This window comes from Pempheris klunzingeri, chromosome 22, assembly GCF_042242105.1.
Source record: "Pempheris klunzingeri isolate RE-2024b chromosome 22, fPemKlu1.hap1, whole genome shotgun sequence".
Lineage (NCBI taxonomy): Eukaryota > Metazoa > Chordata > Actinopteri > Acropomatiformes > Pempheridae > Pempheris > Pempheris klunzingeri.
Genome location: NC_092033.1, coordinates 4794287 through 4820160, shown reverse-complemented (window position 1 = coordinate 4820160; position 25874 = coordinate 4794287). Strand labels below are relative to the sequence as shown.

The window sequence follows — 25874 nt, the reverse complement described above, 5'->3', positions numbered from 1 at the left end:
CATGTTGCATAAGGAAAACCTTTATTTACAAATGACCACAAAATTTGCATGGTTCCAGTCTGAATGCTAAAACATTTATCAAATTAGGTTCAGAAGTCATTTAATATAAAAATGTACAGTACATTGTTTTACTCAATAATAAACCCATAATTTAATCCCCTGGACATAAACTTAAATTGTGCTTAAGAGACAAATTGTATATTCCAAACAAACTGCTTATTCTGAAAATACAGCAATATTATACATGATCTTATTAAAAACATTTCAGCAAGTTAAAAAAAAAAGTCTATTTCTAAATGACAGTACCATGAGCCACAAATTCACAATGAAAATTAAATAACATTAACTTAAAACATCTTTCAGTCACAGCATTTATTTTTGGGCCATGTTTTCATTCAGAAAACAACTCTCTGCATCTATCTTTAATACATAATAATCAAAAAAAAAAAAAAAAAAAGAAGAAGAAAGCATCCTGACGTGATCTGCGCAATTTAACAACATATTTACAGCATTTTGACCTGAAGTAGTTTTGGATAAGGCACAAGGAGAGAGTAGACACAGAAAAACAAAAAACCATTTACAAGCAAACACATTGTCACCAACCCCTACAGCTAGAAAAACCCTCCCTCCCTGATACACTTTTGACTGAGACTTTTCATCACAACAGCTCCAAAGTGTTTTAACAGTAGTACACAGAATACAATAAAACCTCCAAATCTGGCCTTTGCATTGAAAATCAATCAGTGTATAAATTGATATTTTACACTTTGCCCAACAGAAAACCCCCCCATTTCACAGCTATGCAACTTGGTCCTTGATAAAGGGTTTTCAAGTTAACACTCAACATTAATCAGTACTGAAAATAAATCAAAGGGAGGTTGACCTTGAGGAACAGCAGACCCTCCATGTTTTCCAGTAAAGGCCTGGACTGATTTAGGGCACAGTTTACACTAGCCGTGCTGAACAGTGTCTCTGCTGGGACGATGCTGGGGGGGCAGCCCACATAACGGGCAGCTACTTTGGCAAGATCGGGCCACAGGAACTTTTTCAGGTTCCAATAGTCGAGGGGGTCACAGCTTTGATCAAGTATGTCTTCCTCAAGGTACTCCAGCACTGCCAGCTCTGAGGACTTTGGCTTCTCCTCGTGTTTTATCTTCTGTCGGATGTCGGCCATCAAGGACCAGAGGTTGTCCTTGTGTGAGTGGGGGGTGTTGGATGAAACGGGGCCCTCGCTGCAGCCGTTGGGCAGCAGAGGCTTGACTGCCACTGAGGTAGAAGACGACAAGTCCAGCTCCCGGATGAGATCTTGTTTACACTGCTCTGCTTCCTCCTCCGTGAACAAAGAAGTCTTGTATCTTGGGTCCAGCATGGTCGCCCAGGTGTATCGTGGGTCGTGCAGAGTTGCGGACATTCTGCTCACCATGGCTTCCTTTAGGGACTTGAGCATGGTGTCTATGCCCACAGTCTCATCAAACAGCAGGTCTATCTTTCTATTGAGGATGTGAATGAGGGGTATCACTTGTCCCAGAGTGGCAGTGCGGTTGCTCATCTCCCTGTAGGCGACTTCGAAAGGTTTCAGTGCATTGCAGACAGACAGCATCACCTCCCACTGGTCGCAGCTGATCATTTCCCTGAAATTGCACTCTATCGACATCTCGTCGATGGCTGTCTTCTGTTCCACCAGCCGCTCCAGCATGAAAAAGGAGGTCCTCCACTTGGAGGGAACATCCTGAATCAGTTGATTCTCTGGCAGCTGGTGGGCTCTCTGGAGCTCGGCCAGCTTCTCCTTGGCCTTTGCAGAGCGGTGCACACGTTCGCAGATCTTTCGTGCAATACTCAGAAGGTTCTGAACCATTCTCTGGCTCTTTATGGCTTCGCTAACAATGAGGTCTATGGTGTGTCCAAAACACTGCATGGTGACATGGCCATGGTCCTCCAAGGTGTTTCTGATGGTGGTGTTATCAGTTACAGTGAACCCCTTTTTCAGCCCTGATGAGGTGATCCAAGAATCCCACAGATACTCGAGCTGCTTTGGGATGTCATGCATATCGTGATCACAGTCTATTTGAGAGACACTTAAGAGAGCGGAGCAGTGAAAGTCCTGACCCTGGGGTCTGACACTTGACTCGTATGTTGCCCAGTGGGCAGTAAGGGTCAGGTATTCCCTTGTCTGGCTGCTGACCCAAATACTAGTTGTGAAGTGGACGACACCACCTTCAGCCTCTTTCAGGTGGGTCAGCACTACATCCTTCACCCTTTCGTACATATCTGGTATGGCAGTGCTGGTAAAGTAAGAAGAAGGTGGTAGAGAATACTGAGGCTGGAGGTACTCTAGTAGTCTGTTCAGTCCAGCATTCTCCACCAGAGCTGATGGCTGAAGATCCAGTGCGAGCATTTCTGCGATAAGTTTGGTGATTTTTTTGGCAACCGGGTGGTGTTCATCAAACCTCTCACGGTTCTGTTCTGCTTCATAAACAGAAGTGTCCATGAGCTCTTGTTTAACTTGAATTTCAGCAGACGGCACATCACCTGAGATAGAATTGTTACTTTCAAGAACATGTCCATGAAACCTCTGCATGTGCCTGAAGAGGCAGCTTGTGCCGAGGTTTGTAGTCTTTTTGCCTCTGCTAATTGTGCGGCTACAGTGCAAACAAACCACCTTTGTGGGGTCAGCAGGTGAAATGGAGAAGTGGTTCCACAGTTTTGATGTCTTTTTGCTGAAAACAGGCAGGGTTTGTGGCTTTTTCTCACTGGCAGGGCTCTCAGTTTCTTGGGTTGAAACTGCGTCCGTTGCGGTGAGATTGGTGTAGGGATGAGGGGAGGACTCCTTCTCATCTGTGCTTTTTTGGTTTTTGAGGACGTCAGGGTGGCGTCTCATAAGATGCCTCATCAGACAGCTTGTACCAAAGTCGCCCCGTTTCCCCCGACTGATGACACATGGACAGTAACGGCACAGTGCTTTTAACTGGTCAACTGGTGACACTATGAAATGGTGCCACACTTCAGATTTCACCCGTTTCATGATTTTCTTGTTTTGCTGGAAAACTGAATGGTCCTGATTGAGGCCGGGGCCCTCAGGGAGGTCACATGGTGAGGAAGTTAGGGGTGTATCCTCCCCCTGAGTTTTAAAGGAGAGATTGAGAGAGGACTCCTGCCCTGAGAGCTGCATCACCTCATCAGATTCCTCTTTTATATCCATACTTTCCTCCATGCTTTGGGGTAATTCATCTGATATGGTTTCTGGTGAGGATGGAAGAAGGGGCGATTCTTTCTTTAACTCCAGTGGATCCTGTAGTTGTGTGCGGGACAATAGTGAGGGCGGGTTTGTGTAGGGTGGGGGAATGTGATTGCCCTGACCATTTTCCTCAATGACAACCTCTTTATGGGCCCTCCACATGTGACGAATAAGACAGCTTGTCCCTAGATCCTTCCCATTTTTACCCCTACTGAATTCATTCATGCAATGGATACATACTGCTTTGGAATTGTCAGCAGGTGACAGGTAGAAATGTTTCCACACAGCTGATCTCCGTCGGGAACTCGAGCTTTTAGGGGTCCCGGGAAGGCGCTCGGGCCCTCCGTCTGACATGTCTTCAAGGTTGTTTTCATTGGAATGTGAGGATGCGAGCGTGCTGCAAACAGTGTCAATGTTGGCATACGGTTCTAGTTTTGGTTCGACTTTGGGTAACACTTCTTTGGATGACAGATCTGAATTTTCAGCAGAGGAGGTGGACGGTGAAGTGTTCTTTGAGGCAGAAGAAATAACGCTGTTTGTCAAATCTCCGTTTTTTGGTGAGTTTGGGGAGGGAGGTATCAAAGATGAGGCGAGAGAGCTAGTCAAATTGTTTGAGGATGTGTCTGCTCCGTCTTGTAAGAGCACAGTGGGGTGAGCCCTTCGCACGTGCCTCATTAAACAACTTGTGCTGAGGTCTTTCTCATTCTTACCCCGACTGAATTCTTTCATGCAGTATAAACAGATTGCTTTGGTACTGTCTCGTGGCGATATGCAGAAATGATTCCATGCAGGAGATTTTTTCCTCGGGTTGGTATTACTCCTCATAGATGACAAAAGGCTCTGAGTTACAGCATCCATGGCAACATCATAAAGGGTGCTTGTGTACCCACTTAGTAAATTACTATACTCGTCGCCTTCTCTAGTTACAAAAGGGCCAATTGAACTACCAAATCCAAGCCTTTCATCATCCTGGGTTTCCTCCTCCATCCCATTTGTATCCACAATCTCCTCTTTGATATGTTCACTTGCTTCATTACCATTTTCATACTTTTCACCCTCCGTGTTTCCCTCAGCATCATCGTTTAGGCATTTGTTTGAAGGAGTGGGAGAAGCTGGATCAGTCTCACTTGCTTGGTCTGATTCCAACTGTTTGTCATCCTGAGAAGATAAATGAAAAAAGGAGGAACAGTCTTTATCTAGTGTTAATGAGGAACAAGTGGGAGACTTTGCATTCGCAGTCTCGTGAGGGTTAATGCTGTACGATTTGAACACGTAGCCATCCTGGCCCTCAATTTTCAGGCAGGTCCCTTTTGCCTCTCGTTTTTTTTCTATGGTGCCATTAGGTTCACTGAACATATCCTCGCTCATGTGAGAGACCTCTTCCTCCCCATCCATGGTAGCAGCCCAAGGGTTTCTGTAGAATAGTCAGGTCTGCTTTGTCAAACGTAATCAGTGTTTTCAGGTGTAGTCATCGATACTGCGGCTCTCAAGCAGGTGTTGTAAAGAGTGTGTGGCTGTCGGGGACACAGGGTGCCTGCTTGTCCCTCTCCATTTATGACTGAAGTAGTTCCACCTCTCTCCACACGACCTAGAGAGATGGAGGGAGAAAAGACGTCAGAGTGTAGTCTTAAGAAATAATGAGACAGGTAATATGGGTATTCTGCAGAAACACAAAAGTCCTGTACATTAGGACTGAATGTAATAAAGTGCAATTTTTAAAGCTGCAATTTAAAGAAAAGAGTTTTTTAACCTCTACAATCTAAATAACCAGAGGGCCAGAAACACACGGTCACATGCTCATATGTTGTCTTCTGCTCCACATGACATATGTGAGAGAACATGAAGAAAAAAGACTTGAAAATGCCATGCTACTCACAAGCTTTGATGATTGGTGTGCTATGACATGAAAATGGCCACAACCGACCCAAACGCTGAAGAGCTAGAGGTGACTTTAGTGTCAATGAGTAACAGTGTGTTGGTTGTCTTTAAGCACAAAGCTGTGTATGGCGATTGCATGACTAAAAACCTGACTAACAGTGTGTCAAGTAAGCTGACTATCATCCGACAGGGATCACTGACCAAAACATTAGGGAGCTGAACTTCTTATGGAAGAAATTCAAAACGGCACTGTGATATTATCATTTCTCTTTCTCAATGTTCACACCAGGCCTGCTCTTCTGCAGTTTTTTAGATTTTGTTAAAAACTCATGGTAATAACACTACACAAGGCTTGAACTTGTGCAAATTCTACTGCAACTGAAGGTTTTTACAGCTCAGTATCAAAACAATAAGGTTATTTTTGTACATAGGTCAGCTCTATTATTCATTACATTTTATATAATATTTTAAAACAGACTGACCAGGCTCTTTGCACAACGTTTGGTGGTAATAAATGGTGTATTGAGGTTAAAAGTCACAACTCCTGCTGTAAAATCATGTTTAATAAAACTCTCAATTTACCACCCGTATTGACCACACTGATTTCTGATTTTGTCACGTTGATAAGGATTGCCTGAACACAGTAGCAAGTCTTTGTGAGGCTACACTGTCTTATTAACTTGTGCAGGTTCAGCCTGGCCTTCAGGTTCACTGGAAGACCTGCATTCATAGCCCACAGCATTATGCAAGCAGCCACCAGGGTGGTTATCACTCATCACAAGCAGGAACACCTGGCTAAGCTTCTTCCACTGAGCTGTTACTCAATTTGGTCAGCTTTCTGAATTATTATTATAGCCTGTGTTCATCCCCACAAGTTATCTTCATCCCTTAAAACTATTTTAAAATGTTTTCCAATGTATTAATAATTATGCTTACCACTGAAATATTCACAGTATTTCAAATTCAGAATTTTCAGTTCTGAGTTTTGGGAATTAATCTGTTTGCTCTGTAACACTGGTAGCTTTCGTATCACATTTGATTATGTATAACTGGCTCACAGTACAGTAAATCTACACACAACTCCACATGAATGCATCTTAAATATTTAATACACTGACTGTGGATCCTTGTATAGAAGCGTTTTCATTACAGTGACACTCTTCAGCGGCTGCACTGACTACTACATTTTGAGGAACTGATGACTGAAATCGGAGGAGGTGGCCATTACATTAGGATCTTAATATACTGTGAATGCTGTATTAGCACCACTCTGTCGAAATGATGATCCTGCCATGACATTAATTGATACACATGGTGAAATGTGCCAATACCATTTAGCCTTAATTCGGATGCCTGCTTTTAAATTCCACCTAGCTAAAAATAATGCAGTCTCACAGGCCTGCATTACTCGCCACCTTAATGAAGGTTAGAATATTAAATTTTTATGCATCTATATTTACCTCTAAATATAATGCAATCTATTTAAAAATAATAAAATGACCAGTGAGTTGAATCAACATCTCTAAAAAACAATTTAAACAAAAAAACTGCTCAATATAATATTCATGAAGTAATATTTATTGCATGGCTGTTGCATTAGACGGCATTAGTCTTAGATTGGTGTCCATAATAACCTGGTAACTGGGTGGATATGCCCTGTACTTAAACAGAATCTCTCTGTTCTCTGATTGCAGATACACCACCGGCTGTGGGATTAGGTCAAATGTGGTCTGTTATGAACAACCAGTGCCTCACTGGGCACTCAATGTTAAGTCTATGTACCATTTGTTTTTCTTATTTCAGGAAATATTGTGTTTCTATAAACCAGTGCAGTCAAGATGAATCATGCTTTACATGCAGTATACAAAATAAGGGAAAAATATTAATAAGACAACACTCCTTAATTTAATTCACAGACTAGACCTGGAGGATTGTTAACCTAGCACAAGATACAATAGGTATACATGCAAGACACAAAACACTGAGGACATAAGCCTAAGTCCACCACTGTCAACCTCATGCAGTCCAACTTGTTAGCAATCTCGACTAAAACCATATCTAACAATATTAACCGTTCACTCATCTTAATCTACCCTCATGAATGTGACCAACATACCCAATTGCACCATTAATTATTAATACATGTTTTCACGGCAGCAGACAGCCAGAAAAGCTGGTAAAGTTAAGCCATTTCCTAAGTGAACAGTGACAGACAGTTTTTCCGGGTTTGGCTTAAGTGCTAAGAAGATACGAGAGGACAGCAAAAAAAAAAATTGCCAACGCTGACTAGCTTTCATCTCCACCTAACACACCAACTTGTAAATGGATACTCACGCACCGGCTTACCCTCGTTGAACAGCTAACACAAATCCTGAAACTTGTGCCAGCCTTAAACCAATAAATATTTCACATTACAATTCAAAGAAACGCTGGCAGTTAGGCTACATCATCAGTAAACACCACGGTGGCTATCCTGGTGCTAACTGGGTTAGCCGCAAAGCTAATAAACAGACAAAAACAACACACAGGTACAACACTTCTGTCACATGGATTTGTGCCACAGCAATTTGAGACAAAACCACTTCTACAACTATCCCATCAGCGGCGTGATGAGCTCCGAGAGGCGGTTTGGAAATTTCGGACCACACCACGACTGCTAGCTGGTTAGCTGCCAGCTAGGCCACACACAGGACACACTAGCTAACCTGGCGAGGCAGAACCCAGCCGTGGCAACACACGAACCGCACGGGATCCGAATCTGACCGGCGCTAACCACGACGTCCCGGCCCCGTTAAACCCTCCTCGGACGGGTACATGTGCTCCGGGTACTTACAGTGAAGTGAGACGATGTGATCGCCAGGTTTCGGCTCCTAAACAGTTAAATATGACACATTTGATTGATCCGGAGGGGGGTTCACTTTGTTGCTTTTGTCTCCTGGTTTGCTAGCAGTTCGGCCGGAGCAGCTCCACACAGCGTCGGACGGAAGGAACATGTTTTAATGATGTCACCGGGCGGACGGTCCTCTGTGCGACACATTTAAGCGATATTTCGCCTAATATCGCCTTTTATTTTACCACATTCCCCCTCAGTAGTATCAGCTGTGGGCGTCTAATTATTAAAATAACAAAATGGAGCGACTTATAGCGGGTTTATCTTCACATAAAACAAGCGAGAATCGGTTATATTAACAGTAACGGTTAACTTACGGAACCATTTCACGTTATGCGGTCTAAAACCACTAATAATAATAATAATAACAACAATAATAATAATAAAAACAACAGCTTGCTACTACGATATAATTACTGCTCAATGACTCAATGAATAAACTGGTTCTGTTGTGTGATGCGTTCACGGTCTGGTGGATGTTTCCTACACATGGAAACACAAGGATTTGAAATGTGAATATTTAGCATATTTGGTTTCATCACTACGGGACGTTATGGCTGCTTTAAACCGACGGGGGTGTTATTGACCTGGAGGATCCAGTCTGGGGAGAACTGGTCACCAGGGTGGGGCACACGACAGTGGTTTGTTGTTGTCCTGCTAATGTCCCCACTGTCCTCTGCGACCACGGGAGAAAATGCTGAATCAATAGCCCACGCTATGACAGCCAGACGTGCCATTTTAAGAATGATATCCGCTGGTTATGACTTGGCTCACACCCCGATCCCTGAACCAAAAACACAGATAGGTGTCAGCTTTACTCACACGGCGCTACTGCCATGATTCGCGCTTTGTTTTGCAGCTTTGTCTGCGCGTATGGCTAGTACGGGTCTGACAAAAGGCAATGCATTGATTGTGTGACAGATGGGCTTTTGTGCGAAATCTACGACTCACCACCAACATGACCTCCAGCGTCACACGTAGAGCGGTGCGTACGGGTGGGAGTTGTCTGCTGAAACGCATTGTTGTGTTGGGGGATGAGCCGTCCGTAGTGCTGCTGCTGCTATTTGCTGCTGGTCGACTGTGGCTAGCGAGCGACTGTTAGCATATTAATGGTCCACAAAGCAAACAACAGTGTGCTCTCTGTGGAATTTAGTATCGGAACCTCACAGGCACCAAGCAGGCCTCTTTCTCTTTTTATTAGTATCCGAAAAGACCCCAGTATCGCCCGTTGGATGAGAACATTGTGTACTGAATTAGAGCCACTTAGCAGGCCGTATCGCCATTGCTTTGTAAGGCTACTGGCTAGCTACCGTCTCCTTCAACTAGCAAAACTGTTCGTGAATCCGAGGTACGTGCTTTGGTTTTTATTTGCTTTTCTGTTTTTTATCTGGCGAAGACGAGGAGGCACACGGTGCATCTGTAAAATGTTTGATGGTACGCTTTGTGTGTGATTTAACAAACGTTGTTTTAAAGAGCTCTTGTGTTGTTTGACGCCATTTGGTCCGTTTAGGGGGTGGCTAGCTCCTCTTGTTAGCTAGCTGGCTAGCTAATGTTATTGTTAGCAACTTGGTCACTTTGACTGTGACTTGTTAATCTAAAGGGAATTGCATCTCTGCACCAAATGGGCAAGTGCTAAACTCCTGCGCAGTCATATTGAAAGTGGCCTGAGTGGCCGCCCCCCACCGCATTTAAATGCCTCAGCTCATTGACAAAGCTGTAAGATGCAGCTGGCTACTACATCTCAGTTCATAACATGGACAGTCTCTGTAGTGTGAAGCAGTAACACCAGTGACAGTTGCACGTCCTTTTAGGTTCTTTATCAGCTGGTTAACTGGTTAAATGTTATTAAAGTGTAATGCATTAAAATGCTATGCCTTTGTGTGTTTTGCTCCAGAGGACCAGAATACCCTATTTTTCAATCAGGCACATTATTATACCAATCAATTAGAAATGATGTCACTAATATGATTTATTATCTGACTTGCATGTGATGCATTGATATGACAGCCTTATCTCATGCTTTTGAGGAAGTCTCACTTTTGAAACAATTCTGTTTTTGTTGTTTGATTGTTTTGTTGCTGTGAAAAAGTGTGCATTAGGCCACACAACACTGTATCTATGTAGATTTATAGCTGTTTCTCTCCGCTCTGGGTCTCCACAGCAACACGGAGCGTCAAGATGAAAAAGAAAGCTCGGCAGCACCGAGTTGCGGTGCCGCAGAGGCCACCATCTCCCATCAAGCCTTCCCCCAACAAGCAGATCTTGACGTACGCCCAGGCGCAGCGCATGGTGGAGTTCGATATCGATGGCCGCATCCATCGGGTCAGCATATATGACAAGCTGGACGTGATGTCGGACGATGACCCCATGGTGCAGGAGATGATGGAGTGCACCAGCAATAAGGAGAATGCTGAGAAACCGCAGCAGCAGGTCCTCCTGAGGTCAGTCAGACTAAAAAACAACCAGGAGAAGAGAAACGCTGCACTGGGCATCACTGGCCATGGGGAGGGAGGCGGACATCATGCCGGTGTTAATGCTGGTCCAAAGCTTCCGGAGCCTAAATTTCGTACAGTGGAATATAATCTTCCAGCAGTTCCTAAGCGCCCAGCTGCCTTTTATGAATACACGGAGAAGACGGAGGAAGAGCTGGATGAGGAAACGGAGTACGACATGGACGAGGAAGATTATGCATGGCTGGATTTGGTCAATGAAAAACGGAGAAGTGAAGGGGTCAGTCAGGTCTCTCACAACGTCTTTGAGTTCCTTATTGATCGCTTTGAGAAAGAGTTGTACCTGGAGAGCCTGGATCAAGGCAGCGAAAAGCAAGCTCCCATCGACGAGGACGCCGTCTGCTGCATCTGCATGGATGGAGAGTGTCACAACAGCAACGCCATCCTGTTTTGTGATATGTGCAACGTGGCTGTGCACCAGGAATGTTACGGTGTGCCCTACATTCCTGAGGGCCAGTGGCTCTGCAGACACTGCCTCCAGTCACCCACCCAGCCCGCAGACTGCGTCCTCTGTCCTAACAAAGGTGGAGCGGTGAAAAAAACAGACGACGACCGCTGGGGCCACGTGGTGTGTGCCCTCTGGGTTCCCGAGGTCGGCTTCTCCAACACCACCTTCATCGAACCCATTGATGGTGTCAGCCACATTCCCCCTGCCCGCTGGAAGCTCACCTGCTACCTCTGCAAGGAGAGAGGTGTTGGGGCGTGCATCCAGTGCCACAAAGCCAACTGCTACACCGCCTTCCATGTCAGCTGTGCCCAAAAGGCTGGCCTCTTTATGAAAATGGAGCCAATCAAAGACGTTACGGAAACAGGAGAGCCTACTTTCTCTGTGAAAAAGACAGCCTACTGTGGAGCTCACACACCTAATGGGTGTGTAAGGAGGCCTCTTACAATCTACGATGATGCCAAACCCAAAAATGGACTATGTAAGAAAGTGGTCAAAGAGAAAGTACAGTCAAAAGGAAAACAGAAGAAGAAGAGTAAGAACAAGAAGCCTGAGCCTGAACCTGAAAGCGAAGCTGCAAACCCTCCTACTGTGCCTACTTTTCCTGCTCACAGGTATAATTATGAGCTGTGTGAATGATACGAGGCATAGTATGCGATTCATTGTGGGATATTCAGTTACATTCACTTGAACGCCATTGATGTATTGCTTGATGTGGGACTGGTGGTCTAGGGAGCACTTGTCTGTGTTTCTCAAAAATGTGACATTGGCAAGTGTTTTGGCGTTCATGCATTTGGTCTGTGTCGAATGCCAGTCCACTGCTGTTTTAAGTTTGTCACTGAAAAACTCTGTTCCACTCTGTGCCACTGTTCCCATAATCTGTTTTCTGAATTTATATATACCGGAATATAAACCTGCAAGCAGCTAGTGACTCTTAAAATGTGCTAGTTGTTGGTAACCACCCTGGCTGTATCCTCCTAATACCCATCTTCCTCTTTTAGATTACAAACCATTCTGAACCAGGTGTCAGTCCAGAAGAAGAAAGCATTTGTGGAGCTGGTCCTTAATTACTGGACACTAAAGAGGCAATCCAGGAATGGGCTTCCCCTCATCAGACGCCTTCAGACAAGCCTGCAGGCGCAGAAGAATGCACAGCCGGTTTGTTCATCTGTCAGTCAACCACAGAAGGCTTTCAGTCTTCATTTTGCCTTTTACCAAAGTACCAGTAGCTTTTAGAACTCTAAATATGTGTTTTAATTTTTCATATGGCCATTCAATTTCACACGTTTTTACTTTGTTCCATTGTAATCTTTTATGTTTTGCCTAGTACGCTTTTCAACACTTTACTGCTGCTATTAAAAGGTGTTTGGCCGTGTTGTGTGTTTGCTGCTAAATGTGGATCTCAGTGAAAACCTCATTTTATGGAAAATGTATTTTCTTGAGAAACACGCAGCCATTGTGCAAGTTGATTATTTTTGATTCTACTCTTTTTTTTTTTTTAAACTGGTCTTTATTTGAATTTCCTGTCCAGAGGCAGAATGAGGAGGAGAGCAGGGCACTGAAGGACCAGTTGAAGGAATGGCATCGTCTCAGACACGACCTGGAGAGAGCCCGGCTGCTGCTGGAGCTAATCCGCAAGAGGGAGAAGCTCAAGAGGGAAGAGGTAGGAGCGGACGAGCAGACGCCTGGCGTCACCTGAGGTCAGAGCAATTCTGCTGAATAAATGAAACAATCCGAACTTCTAATGGTTTCCCTCTGTGCTGTGTTGTAGATCAAACAGCAGGAGACCCTCATGGAGATGCAGCTCACCCCCTTCAGTATTTTGCTCAGAGCCCTTTTGGACCAGCTCCAGACAAAAGACCAGGCCAGGATCTTCACCCAGCCGGTTGATGTCAGTGAGGTGAGCTTCGGCAGATATTTGAACACTTTTTTAAGTTCTGTTGTTGTGTTTGGTCACACAGAATTCTGGCTCTTCCTTTTTTGGCTATGGCAGTGCATTTTGTTTGCTAACCATACAGGTGCAAGCTCACATAATAGGAAGAATAACTCCTAGTACTGGACATACCTCGTAGCAATATGCCAATTTGTTGTTTGGTTGTTGGAGATGGGAAAGACAACTGCAGCCACAATTAACTTTTTAGGAGGTGTAAAGTCCGGCCTAAAGCAAATACAAGGACTTATATAGTCTTCCTGAGCATCCCACGATTTCCTGTTTTATATGCCTTCAAACCGGACCTGCTGGTTCATATTTCAACACAGCCCTGTGAATTTTGCCATTGTGCTATTTGTCAGGGCGAAAGCCCCCTGCCAGCAACACAGCATGTCTGTTTTACCTATTTTCCTGCCTGATTGCCAGATAACTACTCCAGAAATTTTGAAATAATGGCGTGAATGGTGATGCCTATTGCTGTCATATGAACATGTACAACACAGAGTGTGATCTTGTTAAATATCAAGTACTTAATATGAGTTTCCTTAATGATTAAGAGCCACACATACACCAAGTAGACCTAAAAACAAACTACCAACGGTGATCAGTCCCTGGAGTCACCACACATGTATTAAAAGTTGCATTAGGACACAAACCACAGAGACTGCAGCCAGCAGACAGCTGCCTGCTCCACGTCACAGGTTCAGAACACAGTGACTGAGGCTACAAATCAACCCTCCCCCACACTGAGTAGACATCGTTGAGCAATGTGACTTCCTGGTGTGTTGAATGTGTAACTTGAGAGTCTCCTGACTTGTGGTCGTGAAAGGTGAAGAGTGCTAACATGTGCCAGCCCGGCTAGCTCAGTCGGTAGAGCATGAGACTCTTAATCTCAGGGTCGTGGGTTCGAGCCCCACGTTGGGCGAAACTTTTGGCTTTGGAGTTCATCACTAGTGTTTGTCATTTTGACAATCAAATGTCTTAAGTTTTAAGACTTTGTAGTAATTTTTTAAACTTAGAACAACACATTTATGTTGTAGCTACTTTACTATCTAACTAACTTTATTGTCATGTTGCCCAACTCCTATTGATATGAATGACAGCTGTATCTACAACAGTAGAACATTGAGTTCCCACGCAACACAGTGATCTTTGCCTCTTACCTCTCATTAGTAAATAAATAGTTTCAGTCATTTTGAAGTAATTCATCATTCATATTTGCCGTTTCCTGTAGGTGCCCGATTATCTCGACCACATCAAGCACCCAATGGACTTCTCCACCATGCGGCAGCGCATCGATGCACAGGGCTACAACAACTTGGAGCAGTTTGAGAATGACTTCAACCTCATTGTTGATAACTGTATGAAATATAACTCAAAGGACACCTATTTCTACCGGGCTGCTGTCCGCCTCCGAGACCAGGGTGGGGCTCTGATTAGAAAGGCCCGGCGAGATGTGGAGAAAATTGGCTTTGACTCGGAAAGCGGCATGCATCTGGATGAAGCTCCCGAAATCAAAGCACCGCCATCTTTTTCTTGGGAGGACGGTAAGGGCAGTGGCAAAGACATACACCTGTGTGATGTGTTTGCATCATCAGAATAAGGGCAAATGAAAACTGTCTTTCAATCTCCCAGTGATTGCTTTCATTCTCTCCGTAGTGGACCGCCTACTAGTGCCAGCCAATCGGGAGCATCTGTCTCAGGAAAAGCAGCTTCAGCTGCTTCTGGAGAAGTTTGACCTGACCTGTGCCATGAAGTCCAGCCCCTCCCGCAGCAAGCGCCTAAAGCTGCTCAAAAAGACCATCAACGACGTCCGCAACGAAATGAGCCTAAAGAGAGTGCTGCCCTCCCACCACCACCACCACTGTTCGTCCTCCACAACTCCCACCACATCGGCATCATCTTCATCCGCTGCCTCCCACCCAGTGCTCAGTAATCCTAAAGAAGAGAGACTGAAGCCCAATGGACATTTTCCTGATGATGAGGGTACGTATGGATCTGCTTTGACTATTAGAGAGCGAATTTTCTGGTTGACATCGTGCTCGTCAACCAGCCTCTGCGACTTTAAACAGAATCACATGTCCTTAATATCCTGTAGCGCAGGATAAAGATCAGAGATTAACCCCCCCAACCCAAAACACAGCCTCACAAAGCAAAGTCACATGCTGTTCCTCATACCTAATGTATGTGGAACATGGTAGTATAGCCGTTTTTGCTACTTTCAGTACTATAACATCATCCTGGTTCCAGACCTCCCACATCTTAGATTTATTTTAGCAATTTGAAGAACAAAATAGAGATTATGCATGATTTCCAGGCCACTATAACTAATCGTTAATCATAACACACCCCATCTCTGTGTTTTGCTAAAAACAGATGTTTCTTGGTATTTGGGACAACCTCCGGTTGTGACCATTAACCGTTATTTCCTAAAGCTAGAAAGCTGAAACAACCTTAATTACGTAATGTACACATATTTGACTTTATTGCACCAACAACATATCTTTTTGACAGAGAACGGGTCATAAAAATCTGTAATTAGAAAGTTAATTGTGAGTGGAGCAGCGGCAGCTTTTGTGTTCAAATGGCACTGTAGATGGAAATCTGATCAGCATGTTTATATCTGAGAGACGGTTGTTGAAATATATTACAGATCGCTAAGCTGAGAAGTGTTCAGAAGGCTTACAGACACAGAAAACCTTGTTGTGAACTCCTTATTTCAAATTGCAGCACCAGACAGTAACAACTTGAGGAGTACATGGATGTGACGGTTGTGCTCCAGCAGCGGAGAATAAGTGTTGCTGGTGAATCGTAACAACACTCTTATGTCTCCCTCCGGATCCGATCCCTGAATAGATAGCGTTATAATGAGCTAGTTGGAGGGGGAAAAAAGAATGGAAAAAGTAATTTTGCTCTCATTTTTTATTCATAAAATGCCTCAGTGTTATGCTAAATAGTGCCTTGTTTTACTTTTATGATAAACCCAAACGCCATGAGATAATGCGCTGAGTCAGCATTCCTACACTTGGACAAAGTGTGGGTGTTGTAGCGCATTACTGTTGGTAATATTGTTGCTCTGCAGGTCTTTTTTTTTTTTTTTGTCTTTGCCATGAGTAGACTGTAAAATCCAGTTGGACTCGAGGATGATGACTCGTGATGGCGTTTTATGTCCAAAAGGTCAAAGGTCAGCGTCACTGTGACATCATAATGTTCTGCAGCAACAGTCTTCTGGTTATTATTCAACGCCACAACTCAAGAACAGAAGCAACCGTATTTCACATGTGGTTGGATTCTGAATTGGTGACACTAATTGTGGGTCTGGACAGACATAAATGTAAACTGCAACTTGACAGGCTGGTGGAGGCACACAACCGCGAGGCGATAATTCTAGTTATGAATAGCTTTTGTTTGCTGTTTTTTCCAAAGGAGTCTGCCAACAATTTCATTATGTTGTTCTGCATAGCTAAGCCACAATAAAATGTATTATACTTTAGTATTTTTATAGCACCATGTGGAAATGGTAATGATGATGAAAGAGAGAGGGGAAATACATTAGTATAAATAATACAACCAGATGCACTGCAACCAAAAACCAAAGAAAGCATAATTATCAAAAACTTGGCAATAACTATAAAAACTGCCTTTGTGTCCTAGTGTGAATAATGTGTGTTGTACTTAGTGCTCGCAGTTTGAACGATTCATGTTGGCTGTATTGTCAAAATTAGAGCTGTAAACACTTCGTGTCTCTGCTTTTCATCTTCTTCTCCCCTACAGGAGACAAATCTCTTCCTCCCAAGCTAGAGCCCTCAGACTCCATCCCTCCCCTCATCCACTCAGACACAGACCCCGAGCCCCCGACCCTCAAACCAATCGACGCCGCCCCGGACTGCGAGGACAAAAGTCACAGCAAGCGCGTCAAGTTCGATAGTGAAATACCAGACCTGCTGTCCTCTACGCCGCACCTCAACGGCTACTCCCACGACAGCCTACAGAACTCTTTGCTGGACGGAGATGTGAGCGTAGTGGCCACGTCCACCCTCGCCGAGCGCACGGGAACCGTCAACCGCCGCACCGCCGTGCTCTTCCGCAAATCGAAGACAGCCAGCCCCCACAAGGCCCCGAAGGGCGGAGAGGAGGGGGCCGACGGGGTCGACATAAAAGGGGGAGAGGAGGAGGAAGACGAGGAGGGCGCGCAGCTGGGCTCCAAATCCTTCTTGTCAGTGGTCATACCCAGGCTGGAGACGCTGCTTCACAGCAAGAAGAGGAAGCACAGTGGGAGAAGAGACAGCGAGGAAGAGGGGGGAGAGGGGGAGCATGAAGAGGAGGGAGAGTCCCCTGTGAAACGGCTTGACACTGGTAAGAAGAGCTGGAAGAAAAATAAGCTGAAAGAAGCTGCATCTAATTAGTTTATTTTTAGTTTCTTTTTCAAGTTCAATAGAAATAAGTAATCCTAAGTCCTTTGACATAGTGACGAATGGAGTCAAGGGAAGTTTACACCAATTACATTAATCATTTTGTACATTTATACACACAAACTATACATGCATTTGTTTTTGCTTTCATATACACACAGTGGTGCTCATACCTCCATTCATATCAATGTCTGTCTTGTAACAGTAACTTGTAAAGTTGTCAAGCCCTTCCACAATTTTCTGCAAGGCTACAAATTTCCCTTGAGTTACCATATGTTGGAATTTGAATGACTGATCATTAATTGGACTAATTGTAGCCAACGCAGATGCTCTTTTGGATCAGAGTATGCGTAATACATATATTTTTGAGATTGGTTGCAAATGTTTTTGCCTCCTATCTCGCTTTGCCTCCTCTCAGGCCTGTCGAGTGGTTTTCTGGAGGTGGAAGAGGAGAAGGAGCTGCAAGACTCTAGTAGAGCCAGCAGACCCGTGGAGCCTCGAAGACGCTGTGCCTCTGAGTCCTCCATCTCCTCATGTAGCAGCCTGCCAGGAAGCACCAGGTAATCCACCACAGATATGACTTAGAAGCAGGGCCTTAAAGGGATGGCTCTGTTGTACCCATGGTTAGTCTTTTATCTTTCGAGAAGCAGACTGGAGCCTGCTAAGCAATGTACTCCTGTGGACAGGGGCAGCAGAGAGACATATTTTAGCCACCTGAAAAAGGCCTGAATGAAAAAAATCAGTTTAAAGGTACGCTATATTTTGAATATTTGTGTTTCTTTACGTCAGACAGCCTGAAGAGGAACTGAACCTGTTCCCTTTTTCTCTTCACTCCATTGACAAAAACAGTAACTTTACCTCACAGTTGCTGGTCTACCACAGCCTCGATCAACGTACCAACCGCGAGCAGCTTCAGCTGCATGCCGGAAAGGGCTGTCTGATGGCTTTGTAAAGTGGTGAAAACACTCAAACTATAGCATTCCCTTAAACTGATATACTTGCTAAAACACGTTTCTTCTGCTGCCCCGTCCACAGCTGCACATTGCTGAGCGACTCCTGCTTTCTCCTCCAAACTGGGGGCATGCTGACAGCAATCTGCCATAAGTAATACACTAGCTGAAGTACCTCATACAGCCCCACTTCAAATAATCCTGACAATCCCTTTAAGAAGGCAATGCCAGCTGGTCTGTCAGTTCTTCCATCCTTCTATTGTTCCATTAGCTGGTGGTCCAACACTTTGGTTCAATCATCATCACCACCAGAAGTTGACTCTCTCTTGTAAATGTCTTTTTTTTTTTTTTTTATGTTTCTAGCACTGTTCTCAGTCTTCCAAAATGTGGGAAAGGGAAACCCGCCTTGGTCCGGAGAAACACTGTGGACGATAAGAGCGAATTAATCGCTTGTATCGAAACCGGGAATTTTGCAAAAGCTGCCCGAATCGCTGCTGGTAAGTCGGCTGATTTATCTGTCCAAAGAATCTGCATGCAGGTGTGAAATGAAGCCTTAACATTCTTTACACAGGTTTTGGTCATTTTTCAGTGAAATGCTAATATTGATTGATCTTATTAAATTCTTCACAATTTCTATGCTTTTTTTGTGAACTGAAACTCAGTCAGATCCTGCTCTATATTCAGTTTTTAGGTTGATATTGATTATGCAGGAAGCCCTCAAATTTGGTTATGAGTTGTGACAAAGATGAGATATATTCCCAGGCAGGAGATGTGACGCCTTGCAACAATTTGTCAAATTGAATCATGTATATTTGGCCCTATTAATAGAACATAGAGTCAAATGTACATTAAAATGCAGCATAAACACAGTTACATGCTTCAGTTTCTTGTATCATATCAGTCAAAATATACACCAATACTGATGACATGACATTAGTTTCTAGCCAGCGTCAGTAGGTGTTTGCTGAGACAGAAGCAAGACTTGACTGACAGTGGATTTAAAACAAAACACAGTATTTATTGTAGCCTGTTGCTCTCAGTCTTGTCCAGTAATCCGTGTGACTGGTCAGTAATACAGTACAGTCATGTAGTGGCACATATTCCCAGATGTCTGCACGTCCTGTAAAGCTAAATTATGTCATGAAAACTATAAAAGGTGCACAGTTATTTTAATTGGCCTTACATTTCATTTTAGCATCAGTTTGGTCTTAAAAGCTAAACTTGATAGAACTTGCAGCCATCTGGTATTCATACACACATAAAAAACAGGGTTGGAAATTAACAGCAGCGACCGGCCAACTTGTTGTGACTTTTGGCAGTGACCGGTGAGTCTTTATACTCTGCCTGCCATCATGGCATGTGACCAGTCAGCATGTGGAGACTCTTCCCTCATATAAAAATCACATTTGGCTAATAAAATGCCAAAAGTGGCTGGTGCATTTTAATCTCTGTCGTTCACTCGTGGCTCTTAAAGGGGAAAAGTTAATTTCCCACCCTGGTCCGCTGTGCGCTCCTGCACTCACAGGCACGGCTTTTGGAAATGTGTTTCTGTCTGTGTTTAAACCCGCACATAACTTGTTTGGTGTTGTTCCCGCTTCCATAGAGGTTGGCAACAGCAATATTTGGATGCCCGCTAGTGCTGCAACAGTTGCATTGGAACCCCTAAAGCTAGTTTGGGCCAAATGTAGTGGATATCCTTCCTACCCTGCCTTGGTGAGTGTTTGTGGGAGAGAAAGCATGACAATCACTGTCTTTTTGCTCTGAAGTTTCCTTTTCACCTCTTCATAGTGGGACACATTGGACCCTAATTATGACACTCTTGTAATAGTTTTACAAAAACTGTTCTTTTAGGTGACCGGTCGACAGTTAATGTCCCATTCTTCAAAAAGTCCTCAGTGTTTCCTCTAGGTGGCAGCGTTTCACTGTTAACTGTTAAATTCGACCTTAGCATGAAAAGGACAAATGAGGAAAAGAATCTCATTGCCATAAGCTGTGTGTGTGTGTGTGTGTGTGTGTGTGTGTGTGTGTGTGTGTGTGTGTGTGTGTGTGTGTGTGTGTGTGTGTGTGTGTGTGTGGTGTGTGTGTGTGTGTGTGTGTGGTGTGTGTGTGTGTGGTGTGTGTGTGTGTGGTGTGTGTGTGTGTACACATGTGTACAGTAGAGACATCTCCGCTCCGCTTGGGTGACTCTGTCGGTGAATGTATGCTCGCCATGCGTTTGCATTCATGAGCACGTGTGTGTGTGTGTGTGTGTGTAACCCCCTCCCTCTGCTCTTGCTCCCTCCCCTCCCCCGCTGTGTGTAGATCATCGACCCCCACATGCCGCGTGTGGGTTGCCAGCACAACGGGGTGTCCATCCCCATGCCCCCCATGGACGTGCTCCGCATCGGAGAACAGATGCAGTACAAAGCCGAAGAGAAACTCTACCTCGTCCTCTTCTTCGACAACAAGCGCAGCTGGTGAGTGCCGCTATCTGGGGGAATGATTTAAGCCGCTGCAGGTTTCTACAAGGGTAAACCTGTCAACCTGTCCGTCAGCCGATCATTATTCTCTCGCGGCTGCGTGACATCGATTGTCAAGTGATAACAAATGGCTCTCGTCTCAAGAGGCATTTGAAAATTTCACCTGGACTCCCATCAGTGGGACAACGTTTTTCAGTCTTTAATGGTGATGATGGAACTGGAGCCTTTGGAGCCGTTGGATCTGTTACTAGAAACGAACGCTCACATCTTGGAGCGACCACCGTGGAGCTGCCACACAACAAAATGTGCTAAAAGAACAGCCACAAATCAAGTCCCAAATATAACTGAATACAAAGCAGAAGTGGATGATATAATAAGAATTATAATGCTTTAGGATTTTCTAATCACTTCGAATCAGTTGGTTTAAAGATTAAAGCAAAAAGCTTTTTGTTTGATCCTGAGCCACCAGTCAGTTGATTAAACACTTGCAGCCGCACATTTAATCCTGCTGAGAACTCAAAAGTGGCAGCAACAGTAGCAATAGTCGTGTTTTAGGACTATTAACCAGTGCTTATAATTGAGTACCAGGATTGCCCAAATACAAAGACGCCTTCTCCAAATAAGCACTGAAAGCTTAAATCAGGTAATTGACTGGAAACTGAGTAAATATTAGTCATTCATCGGGGAAATTTTCCAAATATTTTGTTGATTCCGGATCTTTAAACATGAGCATCCACTACTTTTCTCTGTTTTTATATTGGAAATAGAATATATGAAGTGTGATGGCTGTTGTTTCATCTTTATATAATTTAATAACAATTTAATTTAATGATTTAACTTTAATAACCATAATTTGATGCTTATTTAAAAATCAATAATATAATTATGATCTGACAGAACTGTTGTCATGCTATTTTCACTGCATCAACTTTTTCTGCTGCACTGGTTTCATGCTAAAAAAACAAACACAGTCACGTACGATGGTCAGCATTGTGTTTTCACCTCAAATGAATGAAACATGAGAGTAAAAACCATCTTCTGACTAATTATCTGTAGTTCTTTATTTAAAATCAAATGTAATTTACTGCAACAAATCCCAGTTGAGTGATGTGCTCCCAGGAAGCCACACAAACATTCAGCCCCCGGCGCTGCTCAGGTGTAACTTGGCCGCTGTCTTCTCCCCTTCAGGCAGTGGCTTCCTAGATCCAAGATGGTTCCTCTGGGAATGGACAAGACCATAGACAAAATCAAAATGATGGAAGGACGCACGTCCAGCATCCGCAAGGCGGTCCAGATCGCCTACAGCCGCGCCATGAACCACCTGAGCATAGTGCAGGACGAGCCAGTCAGCGACCTCAGCGACGTGGACTGATGACACCCGCCGACTCTGTCCCCTCACACACACACACACACACACACACACACACACACACACACACACACACACACACACACACACACACAATCTCGTACCTCTCCTGTACCAAATACCCCCCCCTCCACTCCTCTCTGTCTCTGCAGGAGACTCAAATGTTTACTGGGCACCTGCTGTAACAGGTGGTGCCTCTTCCTCATCCATTCCTACTCGCACACACTCCTACCATGTGCCGATGGGATACGGCTGCTGCTGAAACGAATGTGTCTATCTACCCTCTCCGCCTCTCCACCTCCAGGCTTGTAACTGTGCTTAGAGACTGCTATTTTAAGTCCTCCCCCTCCCCTCCTCACCCTCTCTCTCACTCCACCAATCATGACCATCATTTCTATGAACCATTTCGAGGCAAAAAAGTTGCAGCGTGATGGGACTTTGACTTTTTTTTATTTTATTTTGGCAGCCAGCCAATCATCGTTTCTGTTAGAGGTTATTAAAAAAAGAAGCAGCTGGTGAATTAAAGTGGACAAAAACGTACATTTCCTGCCTACATGAAGGCTTTTTCTTTTTTTCTTTTTTATTTGAATGAGTTGTAGCCAAAGTCTACATTTATGTCAAGGTCACATTTGCATACATGCTTCACCTCCATTTACAAATAACCTTCCTTTGTATTTAAACTGTAAATAATTTGTACAGTTGCCTGACACTAACTTATTTTTTAGTTTTGACATAAATGAGTACTGTACAGGAGTTTTCTTAGTATTTATACTTGATGCATTCTTGGCACTATGGTGTGAGTGCTATTTTGACAGTGCTGTATGATCAAGAAGAATAAAAAAAAATGTGCAAAAGCCTTAGTATTATTGAGGAGATTAGGGCTAAAATGTCATGTTTCTGAAAAGTATGAAAGTATTCCCATTTTCTTTTCTGTTTTTCTTAAGTTATTGAAGTTTATAATCGTAAGCTTCCATTTGGCATTAATCCTTTGTATTAAAAAATAGTTTTTTCGTATATTTTTGTTCACATATATTTATATGATTTGAAGACACGGTAATACAGTATGTACGTCTCTGAAGCTCATACAGGCAGTCTGATGTTGTGGACACAGAACTTAATAACGTTCTCAAGATACCAAAAATGTTGCTACCCAGAAGGTTTATTTGCCGATTCCTTTCTCTCTGTGTGATGTGTGAAATCGTTGCCAAAAAAAAAAAGGAAAAAAAAGTAAAGTGTATTTTTACGTGATACATTTGACTGTTACTTGGTTTTGCTGTAGTCGTAGGGAGACGTGCCTGCGGTAACTTATTGTAAAGTATTCGCATTACTTTATATTCAAGGAAAGACGTGCAAACTGATTGTGGTAAAGTGGCACATTTTGTGGTGGATACTTGCCTTCTTTTTAAGTAACCTTTTCTAACTTTTTTTGTAGTAGTAGACTTCAAGACATTTCATTTTTTTTATACTATTGCCTATTTTTTCTGGGTAGCATTGGGTAGTTTTGGTATATTTTATTTTGTACTTAACTGTAGTAGTTTTTTTAATCAGGTCATATGAAATATTGCTGGGACTGTTTTTTTGTAGCAAAGCAAAAAAATAAAAGATTCAAATATGAAAACGCGCCTCTCCTGTGTGTGTGTGTGTGTGTGTGTGTGTGTGTGTGTGTGTGTTTCAGCGGTATGATGCAGTATTCTGGATTCAATTCAATCTTGACCTTCCCCTTTATTGTACACAGAAATGTTTCACGAATCCACAAAGCCAAAAGTAACTGACCGAAAAACTAAAATTGTCATGATATTTGCATTTTCTGAGCCCCCCTAAATGTCACTTAAAAGGACAGTACCTCCTTCATGGTTGGCAGACACTAATTCAACCCACCACTTGCCATATGGCACCGTACCCTGCTCATCTACTGAGCCCATGATTGTCCACTTAAATTGCAAATTGTGTCCTATAGGTTGCCAGCTCGGTAATATGGTCTGCAGAGGAGGGTCAGCTTATGAACTGTGACAGAGCACGTCGCTGTATTTCATGGGCTACACATGATTTTTGTACTTTCCATGAGCTGAAGAACGGACACTTCAGAGGTCTCACAGTGTTGCGTGAGAGCTGCAGGAGGCCGTTATACTTTTGTTTAGCGTTATTTTCATTCTCTCACTTTTTCATTGCTCCCAAACAAAAATAATGTCACATTGTGCAGCTCGTTGAGCAGATGTGAGTTATGACTTTTGGTACGATTCCAGCGATTTTTTTCTTTTCTCTTTTCTTTTTTATATGAATTTTTGAAGATCATAATTTTATAATGGAAGTCTATGATAGGAACGATTTAACTGGAATCTGACGTTCTCAACTTTTGAAAGCACTCCGCTCTGACAGGGAGCTTTTTTCATATCTTTATTCAAGAGCGTGGGCTTTTTAAGATCTGAAATAAAACTCTGTACTCTGACATGGGTGCTGCTACAGGATCTGTTCATGCATTAAAATGCTCACAAGACTTTCAAAGGTAACGCAACACCAGGTTAAGGTTTGAGTGAAGGTTCAGAGTTTGATTCCTGCTGAGGGCAATGCTGCTATCAGCACAGCTCTGATAATCTAAGTTAGTTTGCTGGACAAACCTCCCACAATAGTTTTTGAGATCTAGACTCTAATTAATAGGTAGAGCACTGTGGAGCATTCATTCACTGCTGCAGGCAGACTCCTCCTCTGATTTCTTCTTTCTAAAACTCACAGATTCTCCATTCATTTAACCACTGTGTATGCTTGATATGTATATCACCCTTTGCCTTTGTTATTGTAAAACTCTTAGAACTGCAAGCCTTAGTTTAGTGTGTCCACGCATTTTCTTCAGGAATTGCTCTCCTCTGGTTATTTCTAATGCTTCTTCTATGCATAATACTCTGAAACTCCAAATTTTCACTCCTGGTTGTCAGTAAACACACAAGGTAGGAATCTAAAGTGAGGACGTTTAAACAGCCTCAGGAGGTGCATTAATGAAGTCATTACCACTTGGGACGTTAGATTTTTTAGTGTTTTTCAGGACAGCACTGACTAATCTTCCTCTGTGGTCCTCAATTTAAGTGAAACTACCAATACAACAATCTAAAAAACACTCCTCTATAAGAAAAAGTCCTGCATTCACTCTATAGTGAAAGAACAGAAGCTTTAGCAGTAAAACGCACTTTATGTATCATAAGCCAAAGTGCTCATTATGCAGAAAAGCAGCCCCTGTGACTGTTACTCGTGCATTAATGTATAAGCACATTAACTTTATGAACATATTGGCTGATTAGTCAGTAAGTCAGTAAATCTGGAGGCTTGTGAGGTAATGATAATAATAAACTTTAGTTGTAAAGCACATTTGATACATGAAATGCAGCACAAAGTGCTTTACAACAAGGGCGTCCCATGCATCAAACAAAAATGGACACATAAAAACAGAAGATGATGCTGAGGAAGGAAAGAAGAAAAACAGAGCTGCTGCCAAACAAATTTGTAAACATTTCTTTTTGCCATTATTCTAATGTTTTATGAAAAATTGGATAATTTTACTTCTTTGCGTTTGAACAGTTATTAAACTGTTGGCAGGGGAAATGTCTCTGGTGGAGCTACTAACAACTCATGTGCAGCTGAAAGGAAACAAGGCGAAGCATAAAGATGACAAATCTTAAAAAACAAATGAAAATTAACAAGTAAAATTAATGTAGTGAAGTAAAAAAGAACGCAATATTTCCCTCTTATAACAGAAACACTAAGTAAAACCCAGCCAGTGTCCTCCTGCAGGGGCTGTCCTTCTCAG

At 43.3% G+C, this 25874-nt stretch overlaps 2 protein-coding genes and 1 non-coding gene across 3 annotated transcripts; 2 read left to right on the top strand and 1 right to left on the bottom strand.

Annotated features, from left to right (window-relative positions):
- Positions 1-4: 4 nt before the first annotated feature.
- On the bottom strand, positions 5-8058 carry zbed4 (zinc finger, BED-type containing 4). Its single transcript, XM_070854043.1, has 2 exons — positions 7947-8058; positions 5-4823 (listed from the first exon to the last, which is right to left on the bottom strand). The coding sequence occupies exon 2, from the start codon at positions 4628-4630 to the stop codon at positions 851-853; it is 3780 nt and encodes a 1259-aa protein (XP_070710144.1). The 5' UTR covers positions 4631-4823; positions 7947-8058; the 3' UTR covers positions 5-850.
- Positions 8059-9058: 1000 nt separating this feature from the next.
- brd1a (bromodomain containing 1a) lies at positions 9059-23661 on the top strand. The gene is made up of 13 exons (XM_070853730.1): positions 9059-9351; positions 10165-11572; positions 11960-12116; positions 12490-12621; positions 12730-12858; positions 14123-14435; positions 14548-14874; positions 16663-17244; positions 17719-17860; positions 18614-18747; positions 19854-19963; positions 20552-20706; positions 21898-23661. The coding sequence occupies exons 2-13, from the start codon at positions 10182-10184 to the stop codon at positions 22079-22081; spliced, it is 3756 nt and encodes a 1251-aa protein (XP_070709831.1). The 5' UTR covers positions 9059-9351; positions 10165-10181; the 3' UTR covers positions 22082-23661.
- trnak-cuu (transfer RNA lysine (anticodon CUU)) lies at positions 13741-13813 on the top strand. The gene has a single exon. It is a non-coding gene; the product is annotated as a tRNA-Lys (tRNA).
- Positions 23662-25874: the final 2213 nt, after the last annotated feature.

Bases quoted from the DNA above. Each gene is read 5' to 3' on its own strand.
- zbed4 (XM_070854043.1), bottom strand. From the start codon at position 4,630: ATGGATGGGGAGGAAGAGGTCTCTCACATGAGCGAGGATATGTTCAGT.
- brd1a (XM_070853730.1), top strand. From the start codon at position 10,182: ATGAAAAAGAAAGCTCGGCAGCACCGAGTTGCGGTGCCGCAGAGGCCA. The intron at 14,875-16,662 runs GTACGTATGGAT...TCTCCCCTACAG, and splicing joins ACATTTTCCTGATGATGAGG to GAGACAAATCTCTTCCTCCC. The intron at 17,245-17,718 runs GTAAGAAGAGCT...GCCTCCTCTCAG, and splicing joins TGTGAAACGGCTTGACACTG to GCCTGTCGAGTGGTTTTCTG.